This window comes from Populus euphratica, unplaced genomic scaffold, assembly GCF_000495115.2.
Source record: "Populus euphratica unplaced genomic scaffold, PopEup_1.0 scaffold1408.1, whole genome shotgun sequence".
NCBI classification, from domain to species: Eukaryota; Viridiplantae; Streptophyta; class Magnoliopsida; order Malpighiales; family Salicaceae; genus Populus; species Populus euphratica.
This window is the reverse complement of record NW_011501255.1, coordinates 1-24,799: the sequence shown is the minus strand read 5'-3', so window position 1 is coordinate 24,799 and position 24,799 is coordinate 1. Positions and strand designations below refer to the sequence as shown.

The window sequence follows — 24,799 nt, the reverse complement described above, 5'->3', positions numbered from 1 at the left end:
CATCACATCACGTGTCAAAAAGTACAAAGGTTAAACCTACCCCATAACCATAATTCTCTAGTGAACTCGAAATCATAAAAGGGTGTGAATGTCAGACTTTATCAATGGTCACAGAAAAAGTGGTCCGTAGTTTTGGATAATTTCATCCTGTTTTTATCCCCGGCCCCACAGATTTCTTTATTTTTCTGGTCAAGAACTTTGTAGCAAAAGTCACATTCTAATTGGAAATCAGATATTCTAGTTCTTATCGACTGCCCACGATTTATTTATTTTCTTTTTAATCGTGCTTTTAAGAATTACTTTAACCTAAGCGTGAGTGAAAAGATATTTTAACATGCCATGGTGTAAAACGTGTCAAAAGCACGAGGCTCCTGGAGCTTCAGCCTTCTTGGGCTTGGTCTTCTCAGCCTTATTGGGCTAAAATCACCATATTACTGGGCTGGTCATTGATTTGTCGGTCCGCCAATTTTACAATCACCAGGCCTTTAACTCTCTCCGAGGCAGCTTGGAAATGTTTCCAAAAACTTGAATTTATTTCTTATTTTATTTTATTATTAAGGTCTCTCAAATGAAGTCATGAAGAAATCTCATGAAGTTGGTTGATGTGCTTTATTAATCTTAAAAAAACAAGTATATTGAAAAGTAAGGAATTTTCTAGTACTTACATTAGTGTGTGTATAAAAATACACAAGAAGAGAAAAAAAATACAATAAGCATTACAAAATGCATTTCTTGTCTAGAAATTATACGAATTAATTTATTTCAGTCTAATTTTATTGTTTTCATATAATTTTTCTTACTAAAAAATATTTTTATATTTGATCTTCGTATCTGTAATCGCTCGAAATTTAGAGTTTTTCATGAATAGGAGACTATAATATTAGTAGAAAATTTAATACTAATATACATTTGGTTATGATGACTCTTTATTGAATTGACATGCTATGATTATAGTGGATACATGTTTAGTGAAAAATATTAATGATGGTTTGTGCATGAAAATGATACATGCTCTGGAAAAAAAACATTATATATATATTGAAAAAATAATATATGAAAAGTTAATGCTCATGACTCATTGAAATCCATGAAAATAAATAGAAAAATAAGTTAGGCAGGACTAATCTGATTAAATTAACATTAATCGTAAGATTTTAATAAAATTCAACATTTCTAAGTTTAGCAATAATTATAGGCTATTTAATTAAATATTTTCAAAATACGTTATACACCAATGTTTTTTCCGGATGGATTTGATATATAAACCATAAGGAATATGGACAAATACAAAAATAAAAGAAGAATAATCGATTTAATACAAACATCAAAACTCTTTTATCCAAAAGATCTTGTAATTACCTATGTAATTGTCGAGAAAAGGTTTATCATCCATATGAAAACTGAAAACTAGAAAAAAAATATGAACAAGAACATCATCCTCTTGTAGCCTTCTACCTACGGTGAATTTTCTTAACAACATGGTTATTGTCCCAACAGCTGTTAAGGTATAATTAACATCAGGTGAATAATAATTCTCCACAAGGCAGAGAGAGAGAGAGAGAGAGTCGGCTGATCTCAGCTTCGAAGTACACAACGTGATGGACTCTACTAGTGTTTCTTTTTCCCCTTCAAGTTTCAACTGTCCGACTCCAAATCGTCAAACCCCACCTCTCTCCCTCTAGAAACCTGTATGTTCTCTCTCCAAAACCTGCCCCTTCTCTTTCTAAAATCCTCTGTAATTTAGATCTCACTTACAATGAGCAAGACCTCAATAATTATATACGTAACTATAGCTCTACTTTTTCTTTTACTGGTGACTCAAACTCCGAATAAACCATCAAACCACCGAAACCGCCGCATCAAGATCCGCTCGAAATTCGACTTCGATCCCCGCCACCACAACCACCACCATGAACCCGTGCCTTTTGACCCCCTTGTTGCTGACATTGAACGCAAACGTGAAGACAAGGAATGGGAGAAACAGTACTTTGAACATTCACATCCTGAATTTGTTCATGACTCAGCTGCTGCTGGTCACGAGTCACAGCCCGAGTGGGAGGATTTTATTGATGCTGAAGACTATGTGAATGATGAAGAGAAATTTAATGTCACTAATAGGTGAGTAAAGATGGGTTTTTTGTGTTTTTGTGTTGAGGATTGGATTTTTGTAGGTGTTTTTTTGTGATGAAGTTAGGATTTTTATGGCGCTTATGCTGTCATTAGTAGGTAATAAAGAAAGGGTATCTTGCATTTTGCTTTTATGTGTTGAAGATTGGATTTTTGTTGGTCTATATGTGACAGAGAATGGATTCTTATGTTGTATGTGGTATGTATTGAATTTTTTAAAGTGTATGTATAGGTTGTTGGTGTTATTTCCAAAGATTGATGTGGAACCAGATGATGGTTATGTGAGTGTACATGAATTGACTGAGTGGAATTTGAAACAATCTGAGAAGGAAGTTATGCATAGGACTAAAAGGGAGATGGATGTTCATGATAAAAATCATGATGGGCTGGTTTCATTTGCGGAGTATGACCCGCCCAGTTGGGTACGGAATTCAGGTAAGTGTCCTTACTCCTCTCTTGTAATGCATTTTTATATTTATAGATGTTTGTGTGAACATTCTCATGTTTTTGAGTTATGAAGTTTATTCCCATTCTGTATTAATAAAGGTATCGTGTAAAATCATCTTCTCGACAATGAAAGTTGACAAGCTATCCATTTTGCTGAACTCTGAGACATGTTGCCTCGTGCATAGGTTGTGGTTCTACCCTCCAAGTCAGTGATGTGAATCAGTATACAACAATATGGATTAAATATATAGCAAATTGCTATCCTTGTGGTGTTAGTTGATTTGGGGACTTTTTTAGAAGCTGCTTAAAAAACAGATGTTATTCTTGATACTGTGCCTGTAACGATTTTCTCAGACACCTAAGATTACATCACGCTTTTATATGTACACTCTACCATTACCAACAAAGCTCCTTTTTTTCCTGAATTCTTTACTTGAGGATCCATGTCAACATCCTCTTTTTTTTGGCGCGCGCGCAACTGAAAGTAGCTGATATGCAGAATCATAAGCCATCATGACCTCGTTTTATGTGATTTTCAGACAAAAATTCTTTTGGTTATGATATGGGTTGGTGGAAAGAAGAACATTTCAATGCATCGGATGCAGACGGAGATGGATTTCTGAATATAACTGAGTTCAATGAGTGAGTTTCTACTTTGTTTACCAAGTTCAATTTATGAGAAGAGAACACGTTTACTTTATTCTGATTGATGTGTGCCATTCCTGATTTTCTATATTTCAGCTTTCAACATCCTGCTGACAGCAAAAACCCAAAGCTACTTCAATGGTTGTGCAAGGAGGAAGTAAGGTGACAGAGATTACATCAATTTGCCTCTCTTAGAGATTTGTACTTTGCTTCTTCTTCTGATCTGTGTATTCTTTGATTTGCCATTTGGCTTTGGCTTCTGTGGTAGAGATTGAGGGGAGTGAGGTCGCCTAGGGTTTGAATCTTACAATCAAAAGGGAAGAAAAGCTGAAACATACTACTGTTGACTCCAGTTTCCACTTTCTTCATTTTTCCTCATTGCAGTATGCTAGCCTAACTTGAATAGCTAGTGCTTTTTTTAGTGAGCTTATTCTAGATAGACTAAATCAGAGTATTGATTGAATGAATCAACATGAAGACCTAACTTTGTGTTCCCTCTAAGTTCAGATAAAAAACAACAGTTTTACATGATTTCATATAATCCAAGGAGCTGTGTTCTAGAAACATTTCATGGAATTTTCTCTCACATCCCTATGACTCCATGGGGGACTATTTGTCACAGTCATTTTACGTTCAAAATTGTGGAAAGTTTTAGCAGGAAAATCTGGAGAAATATTTTTATCTGGTTTGGAATTGATGGTAACATAAGCTCATAAAAGGTCATTCATGAAGAGTTTGGGTTTAGAACTCGTTGTCCTTGTGGATAAAAATTGGTATCAAAATATTGTAATATAAATTTGTAGAATGCTGTACTTTCTTCTTGGTTTCTAGGTTTCTGCTTTAATGAATTAAATGCATTGCAAATCAAAAATTCACTTATCAGTAGTGTACTTTTACATTTAGTTACTCTCAGTCTCATTGTACCTTCTTTATTAATTATTCCTTATCTCAGGGAAAGAGATTCTGACAAAGATGGCAAGGTTAACTTTCAAGAGTTTTTCCATGGGCTATTCGATTTGGTGAGAAATTATGATGAAGAAGGTCATAATTCTTCACATCTATCAGACAATTTAATGGAGGCCCCTGCTAAGAAATTGTTCAATGAGCTAGACAAAGATGGTGACGGGTATTCATCTGGTGTTCTCTCTGCTTTTCATTTTTATTTTTCTTGTTCTTTAGTATTCTTTGACTAGTAATCTTATTTCCACAAATGGTTTAGAAGTTCCATTAATACCTTGACCTGGCTGTGTGCCCTTCATAGATTTTTGTCAGACATAGAATTGCTACCTATAATTGGGAAACTTCATCCATCAGAGCGTTATTATGCAAAACAACAAGCTGATTACATCTTGTCACAGGTAATATCTTGACTGCAAATAACTTATATGTCTGATTGATAATTGATGTGTGACTCTGTGCTTGCTAACCTTGTTACCTTTGTATTTGTAATGGCAAAATGACGATTTAGAATATATTTTGAGTGTCGAAGGTCCATTTTGAATATTATATGAAATATATTGCAGGCTGATTCTGATAAAGATGGACGTCTATCCTTGACAGAGATGATTGAGAACCCATATGTATTTTACAGTGCTATTTTCAGTGACGAAGACGACGACTATGACATACATGATGAGTTCCGTTAATTTCTGCTAGGCAGGTGGTGCTGCTACTCTACCTTCCCTTTTTTGTTAAAAAAAAATGGTCTTCAACTATGTTTTGCACTTAAAATTTATTTATTTTGTATCCTTAATTACAGGATATTTCTCAAAAAAAGAAAACAGCAGCAGAACTCATTCTTTTGTGGTCTATACGTTGGTAATGATAAAGTTCTTATTCACGAGGATTGCGCACCACAACTTTCTTTTTTGGTGAGTGCTTGTGCTGTCATATAATCCCACAGTTTTTTCTTTTCTTTTTCTGAATGATTCAAGGTGCAAAAAATAAAGGTTTTTATTCTCATTCTTGCAGATTGCTATGGAGCCCAACTCATTCTGTAGTGAAATTTACAATTAGATCATTTAGTTGGACCATCGACTTTCTAGCATAAATTTGTTGAATTACGCTTGTTTTTTAGATTTTTGGTTTTCAATTTGTGATATTTCTATCTAGTCAACATGCAAGTGTGTATTATATAAGACTTAACATCATTAATTGTTTAGAGCGAGGTAATTTGAAGCAACAGACAGTAGATTTTGTACACTGTCAAAAATGAGTTTCTAAGAATTTCAGCCAAGGCGTTGCATCGACTTGTGCAGATATGGCTTTTCTTGTTATTCTTATTTTTGCTACAGTCATATTTTTTCAAGTTAAAGGCCTGATCTATCAATGTAGCAAGCAAGCTTGTTTTAAAGGCCTGATTTATTTTACATGGTGCAGTTTGACTTGAAATGCTGGTTTTCTATATCTAAATGAATCTCAGATTCGATCCCTGATTCTGTAGATTATGTTTATGTGGGTAATCAATCATTCCCATTGGTAGAGTCCTGGGAAAAACTTGCAAAAAAACACATATTCATGTAACAGGTTCTCTAGTTACAAGGTTGACTCGGGCAACTTTGCATTTGCTGTGAGGTCTTCAAGAGTATGCTAGAACATTTGCTCCCTAGAAAGTAATGGACATCTAAGAAATCGACGTCCGTGTTTTTTATTTACGGGATATGTTCTGAAAGTGCCTTTGGAACCACTCTTAGAGTCGCCCTTTAATAAATCTGTCATCACGCAATCTCCTATAGGGAACCGGCTCTGCTCTCCCGTTGATGTTGCTTTGTGGTTGATCACACTTAATTTTCATCTCTCCTGTTGATGTTGCTTTGTAGCTGATCACTCTTAATTTTCATTTCATAATCATTCCAAAAATTTCAGAGCATTCCCCCTTATTTTCGAGATAAACAAGTTTTTTTATAAAAAAAAATTTGCCCAAAGTAAAGACAATGGCAGCTTAGTTTCCCAAGTTCGCCTAGGAGGGGACATTGGAAGGGTGGGTTCCTTTGCTGCTGAAGGGATCAGAGTTGCGTGGGGATTGAAAGGACAGCTGCAAAATGCAAACGAGTCGAAAGCTGTTCTCCAAGATGCTGGGGAAAGGAAAGTGAAAGGCGAGCCAGTGAAAGGACAGGTGCAAAATGCAAACGAGTCTATGACATTAATAAAATAAAAGCTTTCTCTGAGATGCTGAGAAAAGGAAAGCAAAAGACAAGTCAATGAAACTACCATAGGTTATAATGCCGAAGAAGTTTCAGACGATTTCGCTTATGAGGCGCTTCGCAAAGACAAACAGAAGGGAGAGGAGTGGGATTTCTTTTCACTGCACAATCCTGTTGCATTTGATATGAAAAATTAATAGAGCCCTCAGTGAAATCAAGAAACTTTCAGTAAGTTGGCCGTGGGCTTGGAATTACATCTGCAAATAGAACTCATGAAGTTAGCTGGGATCAAGACCCAGAGACAGATTCCTTCTTTGACAGCTCGGAAATTGTTGTAGAAATGGAGGAAGATGTGTCTAGAGTTATGGGATTGCTTCTTAAATCAACGAGTTATTCCAGTCGTCTCGACTGTGGGGATGGCGGGTCTCGGAAAGAATAGTGTTGCAGAAAAAAAGCTTGTGTGTGAAGCAATGAAGTAGAGAACTTTTTGATGTAACAGTATTGGTTTGTGTTTCTATCGATTTTAATGAAGGCTGGATTTTAGGAGACATGCTGCAACTGTAGGTGGAAGGCTAGAAGCCCAGAGTATTATTTGGTTTCGTAACAGTGATGAAGATTCAAAATATTTTTTATTTAAAAATATATTAAAATTATTTTTAACATCACTACATTAAAATATTTTAAAATTTTATTTTAAATAAAAAAAATTTAAATTTTTAAAAATTTATTTTAAATAAAAAAAATTTAAATTTTTTTAAAATATAATTTACATCGTATTTCTAAATAAATTGGAAAAATAATTAATAAAAAATTAATAAAAAGCTGGACAAGAAAATGTTGTGCTTTTTTTTATTTAAAAATTTTCCCCGACATAAATACTATAATATGTAATATTTAAAAATTAAAATTTATTTATAAATAAATTAAAGTTTTATCTTAAAAAACTTTTAACAAGGCTAGTAAAAAGTAAATATTTTATTGTAAAATTTGTTCCACGTCGGATTAAAATTCTTCTTTGCTTTTCCAAGGCCTGTAGATTTTATCCCATATAAAAAAAGAAAGAGAATATTCTTCTATTCCAGGGCATGCATGTGTGTAATTTGTTAAACTAAAAGTTACGGCACTAATTAAAAGTATGACAACTCAGTTAGATTGCATACATGTTCATAAGTCAAAATATAATACTTAAATTGAAATTGAAATTGAATTAAAATAATTTTCAAATGTAATACTTAAATAATTTTCTAGTGAGCGTGAATAATAAGCATTTGGTCAAATATAAAAGCTGTAATTGAATCAACAAGATCCTATTAGGACTGCTAGCACATATAAAACAAGGTACTATCCTTAACCTAGTTGATCAACTGAAAACATTGTGCAATCCATTGTTCATACACACTGGACAATGTTCTTTATTTTTTTTCCTGTACATTAGATTCAAACAATGTTCTTTATTATTTTTTGTCCTTGGAAGGTTCTTCTATCTTAGTTTTCAAATTTATTTTTTAATTTTTTAATTTTATATTATATTGATTTAGAAGTGAATTTAGTAATTTTTTTAATTTTTGAAAAAAACACTGTGCTATTGAATTTTATTTGATTTTTCAAAAAAAATGGTTTTACAATAAATTTGGTTTTGTTTATTATATTTTAGAATGGCATTTTAGTCTAAAAAAATCCTACTTGATTTTTCAGGCCCCTTTTCAGGGGGCACAATTTAAACAAGCAAATAACATGTGGTTCGTTATTGTGTAAAAAATGCAAGGCACGCGGCATGGCCTTGTTGGCCCACGTGCGCTGAGCATTCCTTCCTTGGTCAAACATGAGAGCCCCCATTTCTTTGGCCCAGGCTTTTGTGTCCTTTTTATGTTTTTTTTTTCAAGATTTTTTTTATTTTGATTGAAATGAATTATAAAAATTGCTTAACATTGTATTTAAATTATTATTAAATTTTATCATGATTTTTAAATAATATTATATTTTTTTATAGGAATGGTAATAAGAGGTAGTAAAGATGGGTTTTTACTTATTATTCAGGCATTGACCATTATTTTTTATATATTTGAAAACAAAATAATCTTAAAATAAATAATTGTAGCGATATTTTTAAGAATCATCTGATCATACCATTCTCTTAAAATAAAAGAAATCAAAAGAATTGAAATGGAAAGTAAATTACATCGCGACCGACACTTGCCTGGTGAGTTTTTGCTCTTTCCTCTTACTTTTTCTCTGGTTAGAAATTCTGTGGTTCCCAGTTCATCTCCCACCAAAGCAATCACAATCGCCAGCTGTCTTTACGACCCCAGGACAAGAATCAATCGTATTCGGCTGGCTGCAGGCCGACTTGGACCCACACGAAATGTGAAAGGAAGCCCCTCATTTGCCTGTAAGTGGACCCTACCGTCACATGCATTACCGCGTGGCATGTTTTCAATTTGAGGAACCAGGGGTGGCCATGGTTCTGTATGTTCCGTGGTATATATCATTCTAGCAACCACATTACCAAATGTCAGAACTTTTTAACAATATTTGTGGCACGTTTGTTTTTGTAGTCGTGGAAAGCTTTTACCGCTTCTTTTTTTTTTTTCGAGTTATTTTTAAAAAAATTTAAATTATTTTAATTTGTTAATATGAAAAAAATTTAAAAAAATTCAAGATATTATATTGATATGTTTTAAAATAAAAAGGTAATTCAAAAAATAATATCTAATACAGTATTGAATGGGATCTAATACGGTATTTGAAATAGTAGTATAAGTTGTTTTTAAAAATATTTTTAGTTTTTAAATCCATTTAAATAAAATATATTTTTTTATTTTTAAAAATTTATCTTCAACATTAACATGTGAAAAATAAATCAAAAAATATGAAAAAATAATTTGAAGCAAATTATTTTTTAAATAAATGATGAAATAATGGTTCAACCGTTGCGTTAAATGGCCCCTAAACCTACACTCTTTCTACCATGGGTCATAGTTATATTTTTAAAAATAAGTATATGAGTTATTTTGTTATTTTTTATGTAAAAAAATTTAAATTATAAATTGAAAATCTTTTTTGAATATTTAATTAAATAAATCAATGGCTATGTATGTATGCAAACAAGAAATATTTGCTAATAATAATTAAAAGATAAACTGTAAAAATTAAAAAAAATGTGTAGATCGTGATATCTAACATGAAAAAAATAAGATATTTATCTACTTATTTCTATTTGATTTGTTTATGAAATCAATAAAAGATGATAGATTATAGAAACACATATGAAACTGTATGAATAAAAAACATATTATGGAAGGTCGGACAAATCAAAAATATTATTTTTAAATAACTATTTTTTTTTTACAAAATAAAACTGATATGTATAATTTTTTTTAAAAAAATATTCAAAAATAAAATGCAAAATTTTTTTTAAAAAAACCTCTATAAAAAAAAGGCATATAAAATTTTAAAAAAAACCTCTATAAAAAAAAGGCATATAAAATTTATGGTCTAAATTATGAAATATGATAAACTGGTAGAAAAAAATTGAATATAATCACAAAACTATTTTTTATAAACAAATAATGTATAATTATAAAATTCTAAAAACAAATAAGGAAAAAAAAAGATATTTAACTGCATTAACTCTTAAAACTCGTGGCCTGTGTCATCAAATCAGAAGTGCGACAAATAGAAAAGCCACAAAAACTAATTTTGAATAGATTGGACATCGAAGGATAAAACTAAAAAAAATAAAAAAATAATTAGAGAGTATCGAAAAAATTTAAACTGGAGGATTAAATAAAAAAAAATTAGACAAAAAAAAAGAGGGTTAAATTGAAAAAAATAAATCACTATCAATTTTGATTAAAATATGAAATTAAAAACTAGTATAACTTTAACGAGAGAGTTGGGAGAAAAGATCACATATCAAAATAATAAGAAGTGAATTGAAAAAAAATATATATGATAAATTATAATTTAAAAACTATATTGAAACATGTATAATTTTTTGAATGGTTAACGATGAAAATAAACAAAAAAAAAAAGATATAAATTGAAAAAAAAAAAGAACATGCATATATTTTATTTGAAATAAAGGGGAGAGAAAGAAAAAAAAAACAGGCCATCGATGACAAACCATTTATCACCTGCTATCATGCACTGCATTAGAAAGAAGAGAGTGTGGCGGCGCTACCTCCGACCAAAAACATGACAAAATAGATGGTGTCATACATGCCATTTAAAGAACATAAACTCCACTCATATACTGACATCATGCATGTGTTAATAATTTTTTTAAATAAAATTTTTTTAAAACATCAAAAGACCCATCACAACCCTCAAAATTACAAATAAATATGTAAAAATGTAATTTTATTATATAAAAATATAGAAATAATTTAGATATTTCAAACAATTTTTTAATAACCAACTAACCATTAAAAATACTAAATTACCCTTATAACCAAGTCTCCCATTTTTTCCGCTCAATAGTAAAATAATAATTCTATCAGAGCAATTTATGTTAAATGTAAAAACTCTAAACGTTCAATATCAAAGCTGAGACGTCATAGACAAATAAAAACGTAGTTTCAGAGTTCAAAATGCGTGCACTAGATAAACATTATATCGAGGTCCCGCTTCTCTGGTTATATATAAACATGCTGTAAGGTATTATAGTGGATTCTTCTTGAAACAAGTTACCAAGTGACGTGTTCTCAGCGGAGGAAAAGGTCCTTTCGCCAATGATAACACACGCCAGGTGGGAAGGTTACTCGGCAATCTGGTTCCTTCGAATTCACACTCCACGGATGAAGGGTCTTTAAAGTAGGTGATTTGAAAAATCAAGTGCTATACTTGTATAAAATTTAATTCCAATGAAGTTATATCCTCTTTTGAATATTTATTTGAGTGTTTATACCTCTCTATTTTTACAATTAAGTGTTCATACTTTTATTTTCTGTATCCGAGTTTACGGATTTTTATTTTCTTCAATTAAATTTTTATATTTTTTTTTATATTTGATATGTTGCTATATTAGTATTTTAAAAAGATAAAATCTTAAATTTTTTTAATTAAATTATATTTTAATGAGTTATATAAATTATTTTTAGATTTATATACTCAATAGTGTTACATCAAGTTAATCTTTGCATGATTTAGTTTTTTATTTAAAAAAATATTAATAATATCTAAACATGATATAGTGCAAGTTAATAATTCGTGTATGATAAATGGACACTTGCCTTTTTCATCGTAGGATCTAATATTTATAAATTTTTTTAAAAGGTAAAGTCAATAAAAAAAAATGTGAAGAGAATATAAAAAATATATATACTTTAATCATTAAAACACAACAACCCTACAAAAAATGAAAAGAAAAGGAAGAAGACGAAGAAGAAACGTCATGTTTCAACAGGGAAGTTTGTCTGTTTATTCTTCTTGAATGGCTGTTTAATTAGCAATGGGTTATTCACGGGACACGGCATTGATTATTGACACATATAATAAATAAATAACGTTTAATTCCGTTAGGAATGAACCTTCAGGAAGCCCGTAGCGTAAAAAGACTTGCTGAGCCGAGCAAATCATATATGTTCAAGTTCTGGATAATTACTGCTGACGTGCATTTAAGTTTGCGTAGAAGAATGGTGATGATTGTTTTTAAAATAATTTTTCATGTTAAAATATAAATTAATAATATACTTTTAATTTTTTAAAATTATTTTTAACATCAGTATATTAAAATAATTTAAAAATATTAAAAATATATTAATTTAAAATAAAAAAAAATTAATTTAATTTTTTAAATAATTTTAAAACACCAAAACAAACCAATCCTAATCTCCACCTAACGGTACAAATATATGTATAATTTACAGTGGGAACTTTTCGTGAAAAAAGATGTAAGCAAAATTACGTAAGGTAGCTTTTTGTCATGATGCAATGATTAAAGTCATCAGATCAATATCAAAATCATGTTATGTGAAAGACAAGTCTTCTCTAAAGTCTTGCCATAAATATCAAAACCATGATTATGTATTTCTGCGTATCAGTTAGGTCTACCGACACCCAATGCACAGGTGGCATAAAAGGACAAGCCACCTCATATATAATATAGTAAAAGCGTGGACAAGAAAAGTTGCCATGAGGGTTTTTTTTAAAAAACATTAAAAATAATATTTTTAATTTTTTTATGTGCTAATATAATAAATAGATTTTAAAAAAATAAAAAATATATTTATCTTAACACAATTCTTTTTATTGACCATATTGGGATAAGGTTTTTTTCTCCAAAAATGTATTGTTTATTTTATCATTTCCTCCCCTGTTTTTTAAAGGAATGGAAAAATAAACTATAAAATAGCATGATATGAAGTAACAATCAGACTATAAATGGGTATAAAAAAAAGAATTAAAAATACTTTTTTAAAACCACGGGAATTGATTAATTAGTATGATTGAACTATGGGAACTAACTTACAATAATCCCTTTCTCTTTTTGAAGCAAGGCTCTTGTTCATTTGGCGTTGACCAGGTGTTGCTGCTGCTACTAAAAAAATGGCTTATGTCCCTTTTGCCCTTCCGTGGGGCAGAAGAATAACTGCATTTTCTGAGCTGTCCAACACTAAAACTCCAGTGTTACGTGGCATCATGGTCAATTAACTGGCAGAGGGCGAACCTGTCCGAGCATGGGTGAGACCATAAGTGCCCGGCGTCATAAATGTTCCGCATATACAATAACTACCGTAATAACAGTTTTTTGAACGGTGACAGATTTTCTTAACATTAACAGAAATTCTAAAACATGCGGGAGAATCACCAAGCGCATTTACACGGCCAACGCTGTTGCATTTCAGTATAAACTTGGTGTTCTGAATGTTTTTACTTTTTTAATTTAGTCCCCAAACCTTTTGTTTTGGGTGATTGCATTCTTTTAGGGTTGAATTAAAGAACATTTTATTCAAATTTATTCACCAAAAACAAGATTAAAAGAAAAGGGATCAGTGTGGAAAAGACACTGAAAATAAATGATGGGTTCAAAGTTTTCACAGAAAATTCACTTTAGCCCCCAACCTTTACAGATTATACTTCATTCAGTCCCAAATTGTTTTGCAATTCAATTTTAATCAAGAATATCATTTTCTTAAAATATAAATTTTGACAGGTTGAATTAAAACATCTAGGCTATTGTTTTTTATTTTTCTAATGCTTTTCTTGTTGTTTAGTTTTTAAAAATACAATCCCACTTATTTTTATTACATTTAAAACTAATAAAAAATACAATTTCACTTTTTATTATCAAATATATCACTTTTTTTTTTGGCAATAGAGGTGGACGATTTTATTTTCAAAAAATTTTAAGTAAACAATGCATTGGCCCGCTGCTTAGTTTTTAGGGTCAAGTGGTCGAAAACCCACCATTAAGGTCGTACAACCTTGTTTTGTTTTCAAACAAAAAAACAAAGCATCTAAACATGGTCTCCTATGGTAGACAAAACGTCGTTTGCTTTATAGTTTTAGGTTACCATAGTTGACTAAACACCTGCCCATAAAATCATTTAAGCTATTTTTTTCACATGAAAACATATATATATATATTAACAAACCTATTTATGACCTTTAAATGGAAAAACAAAATGGTTAGAAAATACAAAAAACAACCTGAAATTATTAAACTTCCTACGTTTCGCTTTACATTTGCTGGCAAGTTTCCGACTGAAAAAAATTGCTGTGAATTCAGGATTAATCATTTTTTTTTTGGTGTTTTATATTTTAATTATTTGTTTTTTTGTTGTCACGGTTTTAAACTCAATATCTAATTAGACCCCAGGACATTTCAATGGAAAGGAAAAAAATGATGATAGAAATAGAGAAAAAAAAGAGAGGTTGAAAGTGAAAAAAAACAGAGTGGAAGTGAAGCACATCGGTTTTACACCTTATCTTTTAATATAGGAAAGTAAGTGGCAAATTGAAATAAGTTAGAGATCATTATTATTGCAATATCCTTCTAGATTAAGCCAATCAAAATAAATTATCAAATTAAATCATAAACAAAATCAATACAAAGGGATCAATTTAAAAAAAAATAAAAGGATTAAAATAAAAAAATCACATGAACTCCTCCCTTGATTGTGTAAATCAGTCTCTAATTTTGACAAAAAGAAGAGGCTAAGCATTTTAAGCATTTTTTTAAATTTTAAATTCGGTTCCTGAAGCTTTAATGACTGTAAAACAATAAAACTGAATTTTATTTTTCAAAATATTTAATTAGTCGAGCGATGTAATATTTTCTTGAGATCCCCATAAACATGTATGAAAAACAAATCAGCAAAGACCAATCACAAATCAAACAATTTTGCAGGATCAAATTAGAAAGTGAAGAAATTGAGGGCTCAAAGTGCAAAACATTACAGGTTTTAAAAATAGAAAAGGCATTGATCGAGTAAAAACTGCTTCCCCTGCCAATCTACTTGAAATTCAAAGGGCTATTAATTTTTTTTATAGATATATTATAATATAATTAATAATTGATAATTGACAATGCAGAATTAAAGCATGAATTTATATTCAAGGAAATAAAAAAAAGTCTACCAAATAAAAAAGGAAAGCAAGCTAGCTCTGAATCAGGATCTGTTCAAGCGGCGTAGATCATGTCATTACTCGTACCCTCTCCCCGTCTGTACTGTTCTGGATGCTGTGAATTTATTTTTTTTTACAAAAAAACCCATACACTTGAGAATGAAAAAAAAACTAGTCTGCATCCTCGACTTCGTTTTCCGCCGGTTGGTTCGTCCCCTCTGTCCATCTTCAACAGGAAAGAAATAAATGGGAGAGACAAATTAGTTGATAACCACTTGTAGTTTGATAAATCGACTGTGGAGGAGAGAAAGCAAGTAGGGTGGGGCACATGGCAGTGCCACCCGCCATTCTGGCCCCACTTTTTTATTTAATTAATTTTTTTCTTTATTAAATTATTACTAGTGAAGAAGAATCAAGTCAGTCATCGCTGCTAGTAGTACCGCTATCACTTTTTACTTGTAAATCCGCTCTCTCTTATCTTGATTTGCAACAAATTGAAACCAGCTAAGATACAGAGAGGAGAGCGACTCGTCTTCTCAAGCAATCATTTTAATATACACACACACAAACACATATAAATTATAACAAAACCCTAAAAAAACTAACAGCCAGCCCTTCCTCTTCTTTCTTGTACCCCTCCTCCTCCTCCCTTTTCTTCTATATCTTTTAGAAGAGGGAAAAAGGAACAAAAACTGCATTGGTTGGGTAAATTTGCGTGGGATGCACGAGTTGACTCAGTTTTGAGTTTGGGTTTTGATCTTATTTATACAACAAGATGAATACTGGGGGCCGACTCATTGCCGGTTCTCACAACAGGAACGAGTTTGTCCTCATAAATGCGGATGAGAATGCAAGAGTAAGAGAACCCATTTTCTCATTTTCCCGATTCCTGATCTGGCCTGCGTCCTTTTTTTTTTTCCCGTACTCATGTTCACTGATTTCACTTTCTGGGTTATGGTTTTTTTTTTCTTTTTTTTAAAGCTTGAACAAGTCGATGCATTTCAATTTTTAGTTTCAGTTCTTACAAAAGGACACGAATTTAGTAAATGGAGATTTAGATTATGATTTCTTTATGTAAATGTTGGAGTCAATCTCCAATTGGTAAGGAAATGAAAGTTGCAGTGCAGATTTGCAGAGGATTAACTTATGTCCAGTCACTAGGTCTTCCAGATCCATGTACACCATGTTGATCTGAGGTTTATGACACGAGAAAAAAACAAGCACTACTTGGTTGATGCAGTGTAGGAGGAGCAATAACGTTTACTTTTTTTTTTGTACTTTATTATTTGGACAGCTTTCTAGGATTTTCTTCTTCTTCTTCTTCTTATTGAAAGTTAATGTTTTACTAGGATTTTTATATCCTATGTAGTTTAGATCATTACTAGGTTTCTTGGAGTTTACGTGAACACCATATTGTTCAACCTTACACTTTATATCCCGCAGAAGAGAGTTCAACCTCTAATTCTGGGTGTTTTGCTTGGTTATAACTGACGTAACTCGGGCAAGCAAGAAAGGAGATGGTACATTAGCTTATGAATGGATTGTGATGATATATCAAGAGGAGTTATTGGATTTGAGATAACTTAAATCATAATTTTCCATGCATTTATTTATGTATTTTTGTTGAAGGTGTCATTCATGATCAAGTGTTGTGATAACTCATTTTGCGGTAACTGGGAATGTACAGATTAAGTCAGTGAAAGAATTGAGTGGGCAAGTGTGTCAGATATGTGGGGACGAGATTGAAATCACAGTGGATGGAGAGCCATTTGTTGCGTGCAATGAATGTGCTTTCCCAGTGTGTCGCCCCTGCTATGAATATGAGAGAAGAGAGGGAAATCAAGCTTGCCCTCAATGCAAGACCAGATACAAGCGCCTCAAAGGTTAGGGTTTCCTGAACTATTTTTGTGTGTCTGTGTTTATTGAGATTCCATTCATCATTTGGAGTATCAATAACGATCAACCATGTTGCAGGTAGTCCAAGGGTTGAGGGTGACGAGGAAGAAGATGATATAGATGATTTGGAACATGAGTTTGATTATGGAAATTTTGATGGTTTAAGCCCAGAACAAGTTGCAGAGGCAATGCTCTCTTCACGCATGAACACTGGCCGTGCTTCTCACTCTAATACATATGGAATTCCCACACAAGGGGAACTTGATTCATCTCCCCTCAGCTCTAAAATTCCTCTTTTAACTTATGGCGAGGAGGTAATTCAGTATGTCATTGATATGTGCACATTAAATGAAAACCAGTAACAGTGGGTTAAGCAATGCTTTTTATTTATTTTCCTCTTCCTTTGTTTTAGGATGCCGATATTTCTTCTGACCGACATGCACTTATTGTACCACCACACATGAGTTATGGAAATAGAGTTCATCCAACTTCATTTTCTGATCCATCTATACCTTGTAAGTCTGGGCCTCTACTTGCATATCCTTGTGTTGATTGTTCAATTGATCCTGTTATCAGTTAACTGGATGCTTCCAATGTTGTAGCTCAACCAAGACCAATGGTTCCAAAGAAAGACATTGCAGTGTACGGGTATGGGAGTGTGGCATGGAAGGACAGAATGGAGGATTGGAAGAAAAGACAGAACGACAAACTTCAGGTTGTTAAGCATGAAGGAGGATGTGATGGTGGAAACTTTGAAGGGGATGAACTGGATGATCCTGATTTGCCCATGTGAGAGACTCTTGCAAACTTTCTTTATACCATTCTTGCATTACGTATACTTGAATCTGTGACGGCAGGTGTTTGGTATGACAACATGCAAAGACGAGATTCTCCTGCAAACTTTTCTTTACATCATTCTTGCATTACATATACTTGAATCTGTGACGGCCGGTGTTTGGTGTGACAACTTGCAAAGACAAAATTTTAGAAATCTTAAATATTTGTAAGGGTTTCTGGAAAGAAATCACTTAGTATCTGAAATGCCTTGTTGGACATTGTTGCCTTTTGGAAAACTCACAATAACCACTGCTTTGCATAAGCCTTGAGACAATGGTGGATCACATAATTGTTTGTGACCCTGTCTGTCCACTTGGGGTTTGGGGTGACACTGAGGCAGGAAAGAAAACAGTTTGGTTTCATGTTAGGGTCAACTTTAATCTATGCTCTTGAATGCTGACATTTACTACTTAAACAACCTTATGTTTTCTTTTGTTGTGAACCTAACCTTTCATATATGCATTTATCTTTTGAATGTTACATTTTCCTATGTAATACTCTTGTTGGAATCAGTAATCTGTTGATCAATAAGGCTGTAAAATCTAGGCAAAATTATTAGAATTTTAGTCAAAATTGTTTAGTGTATTGGTTTTTTCCCTCTGTTTTTTTTTTGTTGGTTTATCCATTCATTTATCTGGGTAACTTACAAGCTTTCTTGATGTACTTTGTCAGGATGGATGAGGGCAGACAGCCACTTTCAAGGAAGTTACCGATTCCCTCAAGCAAGATAAACCCATACAGAATGATAATCATTCTACGTCTTGTGATTCTTGGCATCTTTTTTCACTATAGAATTCTCCACCCAGTCAATGACGCATATGGTTTGTGGCTGACATCAGTAATATGTGAAATATGGTTTGCAGTATCATGGATTCTAGACCAGTTTCCAAAATGGTACCCTATAGAACGGGAAACATACCTTGATAGGCTATCGCTGAGGTATGTGGAGTCGATCCATTTAGTTATGTAATATGTTCTTTACTACCTGAAATTATCAGGCTTCATTTCATTCCTCCTCTTCTTCATTTACTTCTTTTTTGTTGTGTGCGTGAATTACAATAGCTGTGCTCAATTATCAGGTATGAAAAAGAAGGGAAACCATCTGAGTTAGCCAGCGTAGACATTTTTGTTAGTACAGTTGATCCTATGAAAGAACCTCCGCTGATCACTGCGAACACTGTTCTCTCTATTCTTGCGGTTGATTATCCTGTGGATAAAGTTGCATGCTATGTGTCAGACGATGGCGCCGCCATGCTTACATTTGAAGCTCTCTCCGAGACGTCTGAATTTGCTAGGAAGTGGGTTCCATTTTGCAAGAAATTTAACATCGAGCCCCGTGCCCCTGAGTGGTATTTTTCTCAGAAGATTGACTATTTGAAAAATAAAGTTCATCCAGCATTTGTCAGGGAAAGGCGTGCCATGAAGGTTAGAGATTTCTCTTCATTCAGATCCATGTTGATCTAAGTTTTACTGGATTGGAATTCCAAATTGATGTATATTCTCAAAACTCACATAAAATTTAGTTCAGTGACATGATGATTATTTCTCAATATTAGCTCATGATTATATTTGGTTCTATTTTTGGTTCAGAGAGAATATGAAGAATTCAAAGTGAGGATAAATGGGTTGGTTTCCACAGCACAAAAGGTTCCGGAAGATGGTTGGACAATGCAAGACGGAACTCCATGGCCTGGAAACAATGTACGAGACCATCCTGGCATGATTCAGGTAAGATTATGGTCCTTTCTAGAAGTATTGATTCTGATTTCTTGATTTTTTGATTGCAAAATAATGCATGTTCAGGTAAAAATCAGTCATTTTTCCTTGTTAAACGCACCATTTTTTTTATCCTGACATTGATGCTTATGCTTTGTTGTACCCTTTGTATGTTTTTGGTAAGCATGATGTTACTTTTGTCTTTACTATTTTGTTGTTTGCTGGGTTTGTTACTTGTCGAAGCAGAATTTGTGATTTATCAAGGTGCTACTCTTACCAGCTACCTGTCATGTTTCCTGAAATTCTGTCATCCAAATTGCTTTTGACATGCTGATTGTACCAATTCTACAGTTCTTGCTCCACATATTGTTGTCAAGTGACTAGTCAGTCCAAAAGTTACTAGATTCCCTCACTAATTATGGGGTTTACACCACTCAAGTAGAGGATTAGGTACTGTAAATTGTAGGGATGCACTCATGCGCCATGTAAAGAAAATGCTCTTTTCTTTGCAGGTTTTCCTTGGTCAAAGTGGAGTTCGTGACGTGGAAGGATGCGAGTTACCTCGTCTGGTTTATGTTTCTCGTGAGAAGAGGCCAGGGTTTGAACACCATAAGAAGGCTGGGGCCATGAATTCACTGGTAAGCGATGGATGTTGGATGGCTTGTATATTCTTAACATCTATGGATGGCCTTTTTTTGTTCTGTTACATGCCTTTTCTAACATTTAACATGTTGCCAAGAACTAATAAGCTTTGTCTATTCTTTTATGGTTGTAATAGGTGCGGGTCTCTGCAGTTCTGTCAAATGCCCCTTATCTTCTGAATGTTGATTGTGACCATTATATTAACAATAGCAGAGCACTTAGAGAAGCAATGTGTTTCTTGATGGATCAAACATCAGGGAAAAAAGTCTGTTATGTGCAGTTTCCTCAACGATTTGATGGCATTGATAGTCATGATAGATACTCAAATCGAAACGTTGTATTCTTTGATGTATGTGTATTTTGCTTTCCTGCATCTCCTTTTCTCTTATGATGTTATTGTTTCCTGCATCTCCCTTTCTCTTATGATGTTATTGACTATGACGGAAAAGCTAATCTCCTAATTGAAAACAGATAAATATGAAAGGATTGGATGGTTTACAAGGACCAATATATGTTGGAACCGGGTGTGTTTTTCGGAGGCAAGCACTTTATGGTTATGATGCACCTGTCAAGAAGAAGCCCCCTGGCAAGACTTGCAACTGTTTGCCAAAATGGTGCTGTCTATGTTGTGGGTCCAGAAAAAACAAGAAATCGAAGCCAAAAAAGGAGAAGAAGAAGTCGAAGAACAGGGAAGCATCAAAGCAGATACATGCCCTTGAAAATATTGAAGGAATCGAAGGTTTTACGAAGCTACTGCACCCATTGTGTTTTATTTATTTGTGTTTAAATTTTAGATCTCTTAGAGTTGGCTGATATTGCAGAATCAACTTCTGAAAAATCTTCTGAAACATCCCAAATGAAGCTGGAAAAGAAGTTTGGGCAATCTCCAGTGTTTGTAGTTTCCACTCTTCTGGAGAATGGTGGAGTTCCTCGGGATGCATCTCCTGCATCACTGTTGAGAGAAGCCATCCAAGTTATCAGCTGTGGTTATGAAGATAAAACAGAATGGGGAAAGGAAGTAAGTGAAAACAAAGAGACTTGAACTGTTCAAACCCAACATAAGAAAGTTGTGCTTTTATCTCCCACATATCATCTAAATTTTTTGTACTGAACCAGGTTGGCTGGATATATGGCTCTGTTACAGAAGATATCTTGACAGGATTCAAGATGCACTGCCATGGATGGCGGTCTGTTTACTGCATACCTAAGCGGCCTGCATTCAAGGGGTCAGCTCCAATTAACCTGTCAGATCGTCTACACCAGGTTCTTCGGTGGGCCCTCGGTTCTGTTGAGATTTTCTTCAGCAGACACTGTCCAATTTGGTATGGTTATGGGGGTGGATTGAAGTGGTTGGAACGATTTTCCTACATAAACTCAGTTGTGTATCCTTGGACATCCATTCCCTTGCTTGTTTACTGTACACTACCAGCTATATGCCTGCTCACTGGGAAATTCATTGTTCCTGAGGTAACACCACACTTTGTGTTATTACATCCAGTTGGAAAATTGAAACATAGTTATTCTTGATAAAAGTTAGTTGTTCCTCCTAAAATCTTCGTATCTTATTGTTTATTGGTCATTGGATGTGCAAGTGATGTGAGGAAATTTTTTTTCCAACTTAAGACGTGTTTTCAAGTAACAAAACTGAAAACGTGTCTCTGTTATGATCTGTTTGGCTCTATTATGTTAATCAATCATCCCTTCTCTCTACAAGACCTGTTCTGTTAAGTAGCTTGATCGCTTATTGTGAATCAGCTCATGGTTGCATGGGATTTGAAAGAATTATTGTTCTTTGAAAAGCTTGTTTTTCATGTAGTTGTTGTATAGCATGGGAATAATGCTTTTTTAGTTGGTTGTTCTAGCCGCTACTAATCATCTACTCTTCAATCTAAATCGGGTCTTTTATGTTGTACAGATTAGTAATTATGCCAGTATCGTGTTCATAGCCCTCTTCATATCTATAGCTGCAACTGGTATCCTCGAGATGCAGTGGGGTGGTGTCGGGATAGATGACTGGTGGAGAAATGAACAATTTTGGGTGATTGGAGGTGTTTCATCACACCTGTTTGCTCTCTTCCAGGGTTTGCTCAAGGTTTTGGCTGGTGTTAGTACAAACTTCACTGTTACATCAAAAGGAGCAGATGATGGAGAATTCTCAGAGCTGTACATATTCAAGTGGACATCGCTGTTGATCCCACCTACAACGTTGTTGATCATGAACATAGTTGGCGTTGTGGTTGGGGTCTCGGACGCCATCAACAATGGGTATGATTCATGGGGTCCATTGTTTGGGAGGCTGTTTTTTGCCCTATGGGTCATCCTCCACCTCTACCCCTTCCTCAAAGGGCTTCTTGGGAAACAAGATCGCATGCCCACCATCATTTTGGTATGGTCAATTCTACTGGCCTCAATCCTAACTCTCCTGTGGGTTCGTATAAACCCATTTGTGTCAAGAGATGGTCCTGTCTTGGAAGTGTGTGGATTGAACTGTGATTAGGCCACATCAAGATAATTATGGATTCAAGGGGCCTGGAGGCAGTCCACGGACTGGACGCGACATGCATTGCCCCATGTTACATGTCAATGGCCAAGAAGAAGGAAATATTTTTGAGAAGAAAGCTGTAATTTGGGGGTGTAGATACTTTTGGGTTTGGGGATGACAACTTTTTTTTCTTTACAGGGCTTTCATTGATTCTTTCATTAAATTCTTGTGGGTTCTAGAGGGTTATGTTCTTCATACCAGTTTCTGTGTCTCAAGGGCATTGAATCATAAAGTATCCCCGTCAATGTGGGGATCCATATAAGTGTCTTAGACCACTCGACTATATAATTGTTTTATTGTCTCGCCGTCTGTAACCTGATGTTGAGAGTGCAAATATTATGGCATTATGTGGTCTCACTTCTACCCTTGAAGATCCTTTCATCATTTCTGCTCTCCCGACATTAATTATCCGTCTTCAACAGCTTTGTTGGCAAGCTAGGAATATATTATGTCCATGGATCTCTTGAAAGGATGAGAGATCCTTTCAGGGGATCCGTCTCCTCAATTTAATCAGTGAAGTCGATTATTATTATGACTGTAAGAGGATCGATAACAATCCTTCCCTTTTATTTTCTTGCAAATTTAATTATTTCTACTCTCTCCATATTAACTCGGTATTTCATTGTAAGATAAGTAAATTTTAAATCTACAATTCATATAACATCAAGTTTCTCATAGAGCTCTATCGATCAAAGAACTACCATATAAAAAGTACGGAGGCCCATTTAATTAAATAACATCTCATCATTTGATAAGAAATCATGAATAATATATTAAAATATCGAATTAAACCTCTCTCTCATTGAATACTTAAGTCGCAAGATTGATCGAGAGATTATTTAAATTGGGGCGTGTTGGACCAAAAAGAAAGAAAAATAAAGTTATTTGGGTGTTGACAACCAACACATCTACACCAGGAAGAAAGAGATTGCCTGTCGGACAAAGACTTGTTGTGATCATGGTAATTAATCCATACATAATAATTATAGAACAAATGTCACTAAAATTCTATTATATATATAGCAATATCAATTTCTTTTTACAGATTTCATATTACAAATTACAGGCAGAAAATAATGTAAAATACTATGTTGCATAATCTTGGCATCGATTTCAGCTAGACTCTGAAGAAAACTCTTGGCTAACTTGCAAATAGCCACTTTGCTCCTTGCAAATTGTTTGAGGGTTGTTGGCAGAGACACCATAGCCAAAAAGTTGATTGGTGAGGAAATTCGTTGAACGTTCGGATCATCGTCGCATTGACTCCACCACTAAGATTGGCCGCTTTTTGTAAGTTTCATGGCAGATCGATCAGCTCACAAATGTCTCTCGTACGTTCTGCAAGACCTCAAATGAGCTTCTCTGAATATATATTTCGAAAGAACTCATGAGGTATTAACAAGGAAATTACCAAGATTGAGAGTATTAAACCAAGGATGAGTTGATTAGTGAAGTCTCACACTGCACAGGAGTGTGTCGCTGAAAAAAGTTGGTCAATAGTAATATTATGTAGTGCATGATACTGTGCAATTAATCATGTTTTCTAGTATAATAATCTGACATGCGTTTACTTGCATGGTCGTCGTCAAATAAAATAGTAATTATTGCTAGTCTTATCACACTACCATCAAATTATAAAATAGCAACAGGGTTACTTGCGAAATATTTTTTACCAGTAATGCCCAGTTATAATAGCGATCAGATATTTTTGTTGGTTATTTTCAACATAATTACTGATAGAAAAAAATCTCATTTGTAATTATTTACTTACAATAAAATAATTAAAAATTAAAAAATATTTATTTAATGATTTTGTTGACACATCATCGTTTTTCAACGGATTTACCGATGATATTTCTTGTTCCAATAATTCATAAAAAATTATGTCGATAAATTTAAAAAAATTATAACCGACATCAATCATTAATTTTTTGTATAATTTTTTTTGTTATTATATTGTAAATTCATTTCACATTACCAAAGTTCAATTTTGATTAGATTGTTATATTATTAAGAAATGCTATCATTATTATTCTATATAGGTTTTGTAAGTAATGAATAATTTTTTTTAGATGTATTAAGATTTATTTCAAAAATTATATAAGAAAAATTATTATAAAGGGCATGAGGGTTTTATTAATCTTACTCCTTTAAATCCAGAGAATATCAATGGAGGTGATGTCCATGTGTGAAATATAAAAACAAAAGATTTTGCTAATTAAATATTGTAATG

The 24,799-nt window shown here is 33.3% G+C and overlaps 2 protein-coding genes across 6 annotated transcripts; both read left to right on the top strand.

The window, feature by feature from the left end:
- Window positions 1-1,475: 1,475 nt before the first annotated feature.
- Window positions 1,476-5,499, top strand: LOC105117550 (reticulocalbin-2-like). 3 transcript variants are annotated; one of them, XM_011015253.1, is made up of 9 exons: window positions 1,476-2,118; window positions 2,360-2,562; window positions 3,114-3,216; window positions 3,316-3,381; window positions 4,172-4,345; window positions 4,481-4,577; window positions 4,743-4,875; window positions 4,979-5,090; window positions 5,191-5,499. In XM_011015253.1, the coding sequence occupies exons 1-7, from the start codon at window positions 1,757-1,759 to the stop codon at window positions 4,863-4,865; spliced, it is 1,128 nt and encodes a 375-aa protein (XP_011013555.1). In that variant the 5' UTR covers window positions 1,476-1,756; the 3' UTR covers window positions 4,866-4,875; window positions 4,979-5,090; window positions 5,191-5,499. The 3 variants fall into 3 exon arrangements, with proteins under 3 accessions (XP_011013555.1, XP_011013554.1, XP_011013553.1); XM_011015252.1 differs by having other exon boundaries at window positions 4,743-4,882; XM_011015251.1 differs by having other exon boundaries at window positions 1,479-2,118; window positions 4,743-4,879.
- A 10,065-nt stretch (window positions 5,500-15,564) lies between these two features.
- Window positions 15,565-22,910, top strand: LOC105117549 (cellulose synthase A catalytic subunit 2 [UDP-forming]-like). Of its 3 annotated transcripts, none has more exons than XM_011015249.1 (14): window positions 15,565-15,789; window positions 16,621-16,816; window positions 16,908-17,143; window positions 17,242-17,344; window positions 17,429-17,618; window positions 18,339-18,605; window positions 18,746-19,091; window positions 19,257-19,397; window positions 19,898-20,020; window positions 20,161-20,373; window positions 20,496-20,763; window positions 20,846-21,042; window positions 21,141-21,491; window positions 21,940-22,910. In XM_011015249.1, exons 1-14 carry the CDS (start codon window positions 15,709-15,711, stop codon window positions 22,519-22,521), a joined length of 3,294 nt encoding a protein of 1,097 aa, XP_011013551.1. In that variant the 5' UTR covers window positions 15,565-15,708; the 3' UTR covers window positions 22,522-22,910. The 3 variants fall into 3 exon arrangements, with proteins under 3 accessions (XP_011013551.1, XP_011013552.1, XP_011013550.1); XM_011015250.1 differs by having other exon boundaries at window positions 15,566-15,789; window positions 17,432-17,618; window positions 19,257-19,394; window positions 19,895-20,020; XM_011015248.1 differs by having other exon boundaries at window positions 15,566-15,789; window positions 19,257-19,394; window positions 19,895-20,020.
- The last annotated feature ends 1,889 nt before the right edge of the window (window positions 22,911-24,799 follow it).

Coding starts and splice junctions, on each gene's coding strand:
- LOC105117549 (XM_011015249.1), top strand. CDS start 15,709: ATGAATACTGGGGGCCGACTCATTGCCGGTTCTCACAACAGGAACGAG. Junction 17,619..18,338: donor GATGATCCTGATTTGCCCAT/GTGAGAGACTCT, acceptor GTACTTTGTCAG/GATGGATGAGGGCAGACAGC. Junction 20,374..20,495: donor GAAACGTTGTATTCTTTGAT/GTATGTGTATTT, acceptor AATTGAAAACAG/ATAAATATGAAAGGATTGGA.
- LOC105117550 (XM_011015253.1), top strand. CDS start 1,757: ATGAGCAAGACCTCAATAATTATATACGTAACTATAGCTCTACTTTTT. Junction 3,382..4,171: donor TTGTGCAAGGAGGAAGTAAG/GTGACAGAGATT, acceptor TCCTTATCTCAG/GGAAAGAGATTCTGACAAAG. Junction 4,578..4,742: donor CTGATTACATCTTGTCACAG/GTAATATCTTGA, acceptor AATATATTGCAG/GCTGATTCTGATAAAGATGG.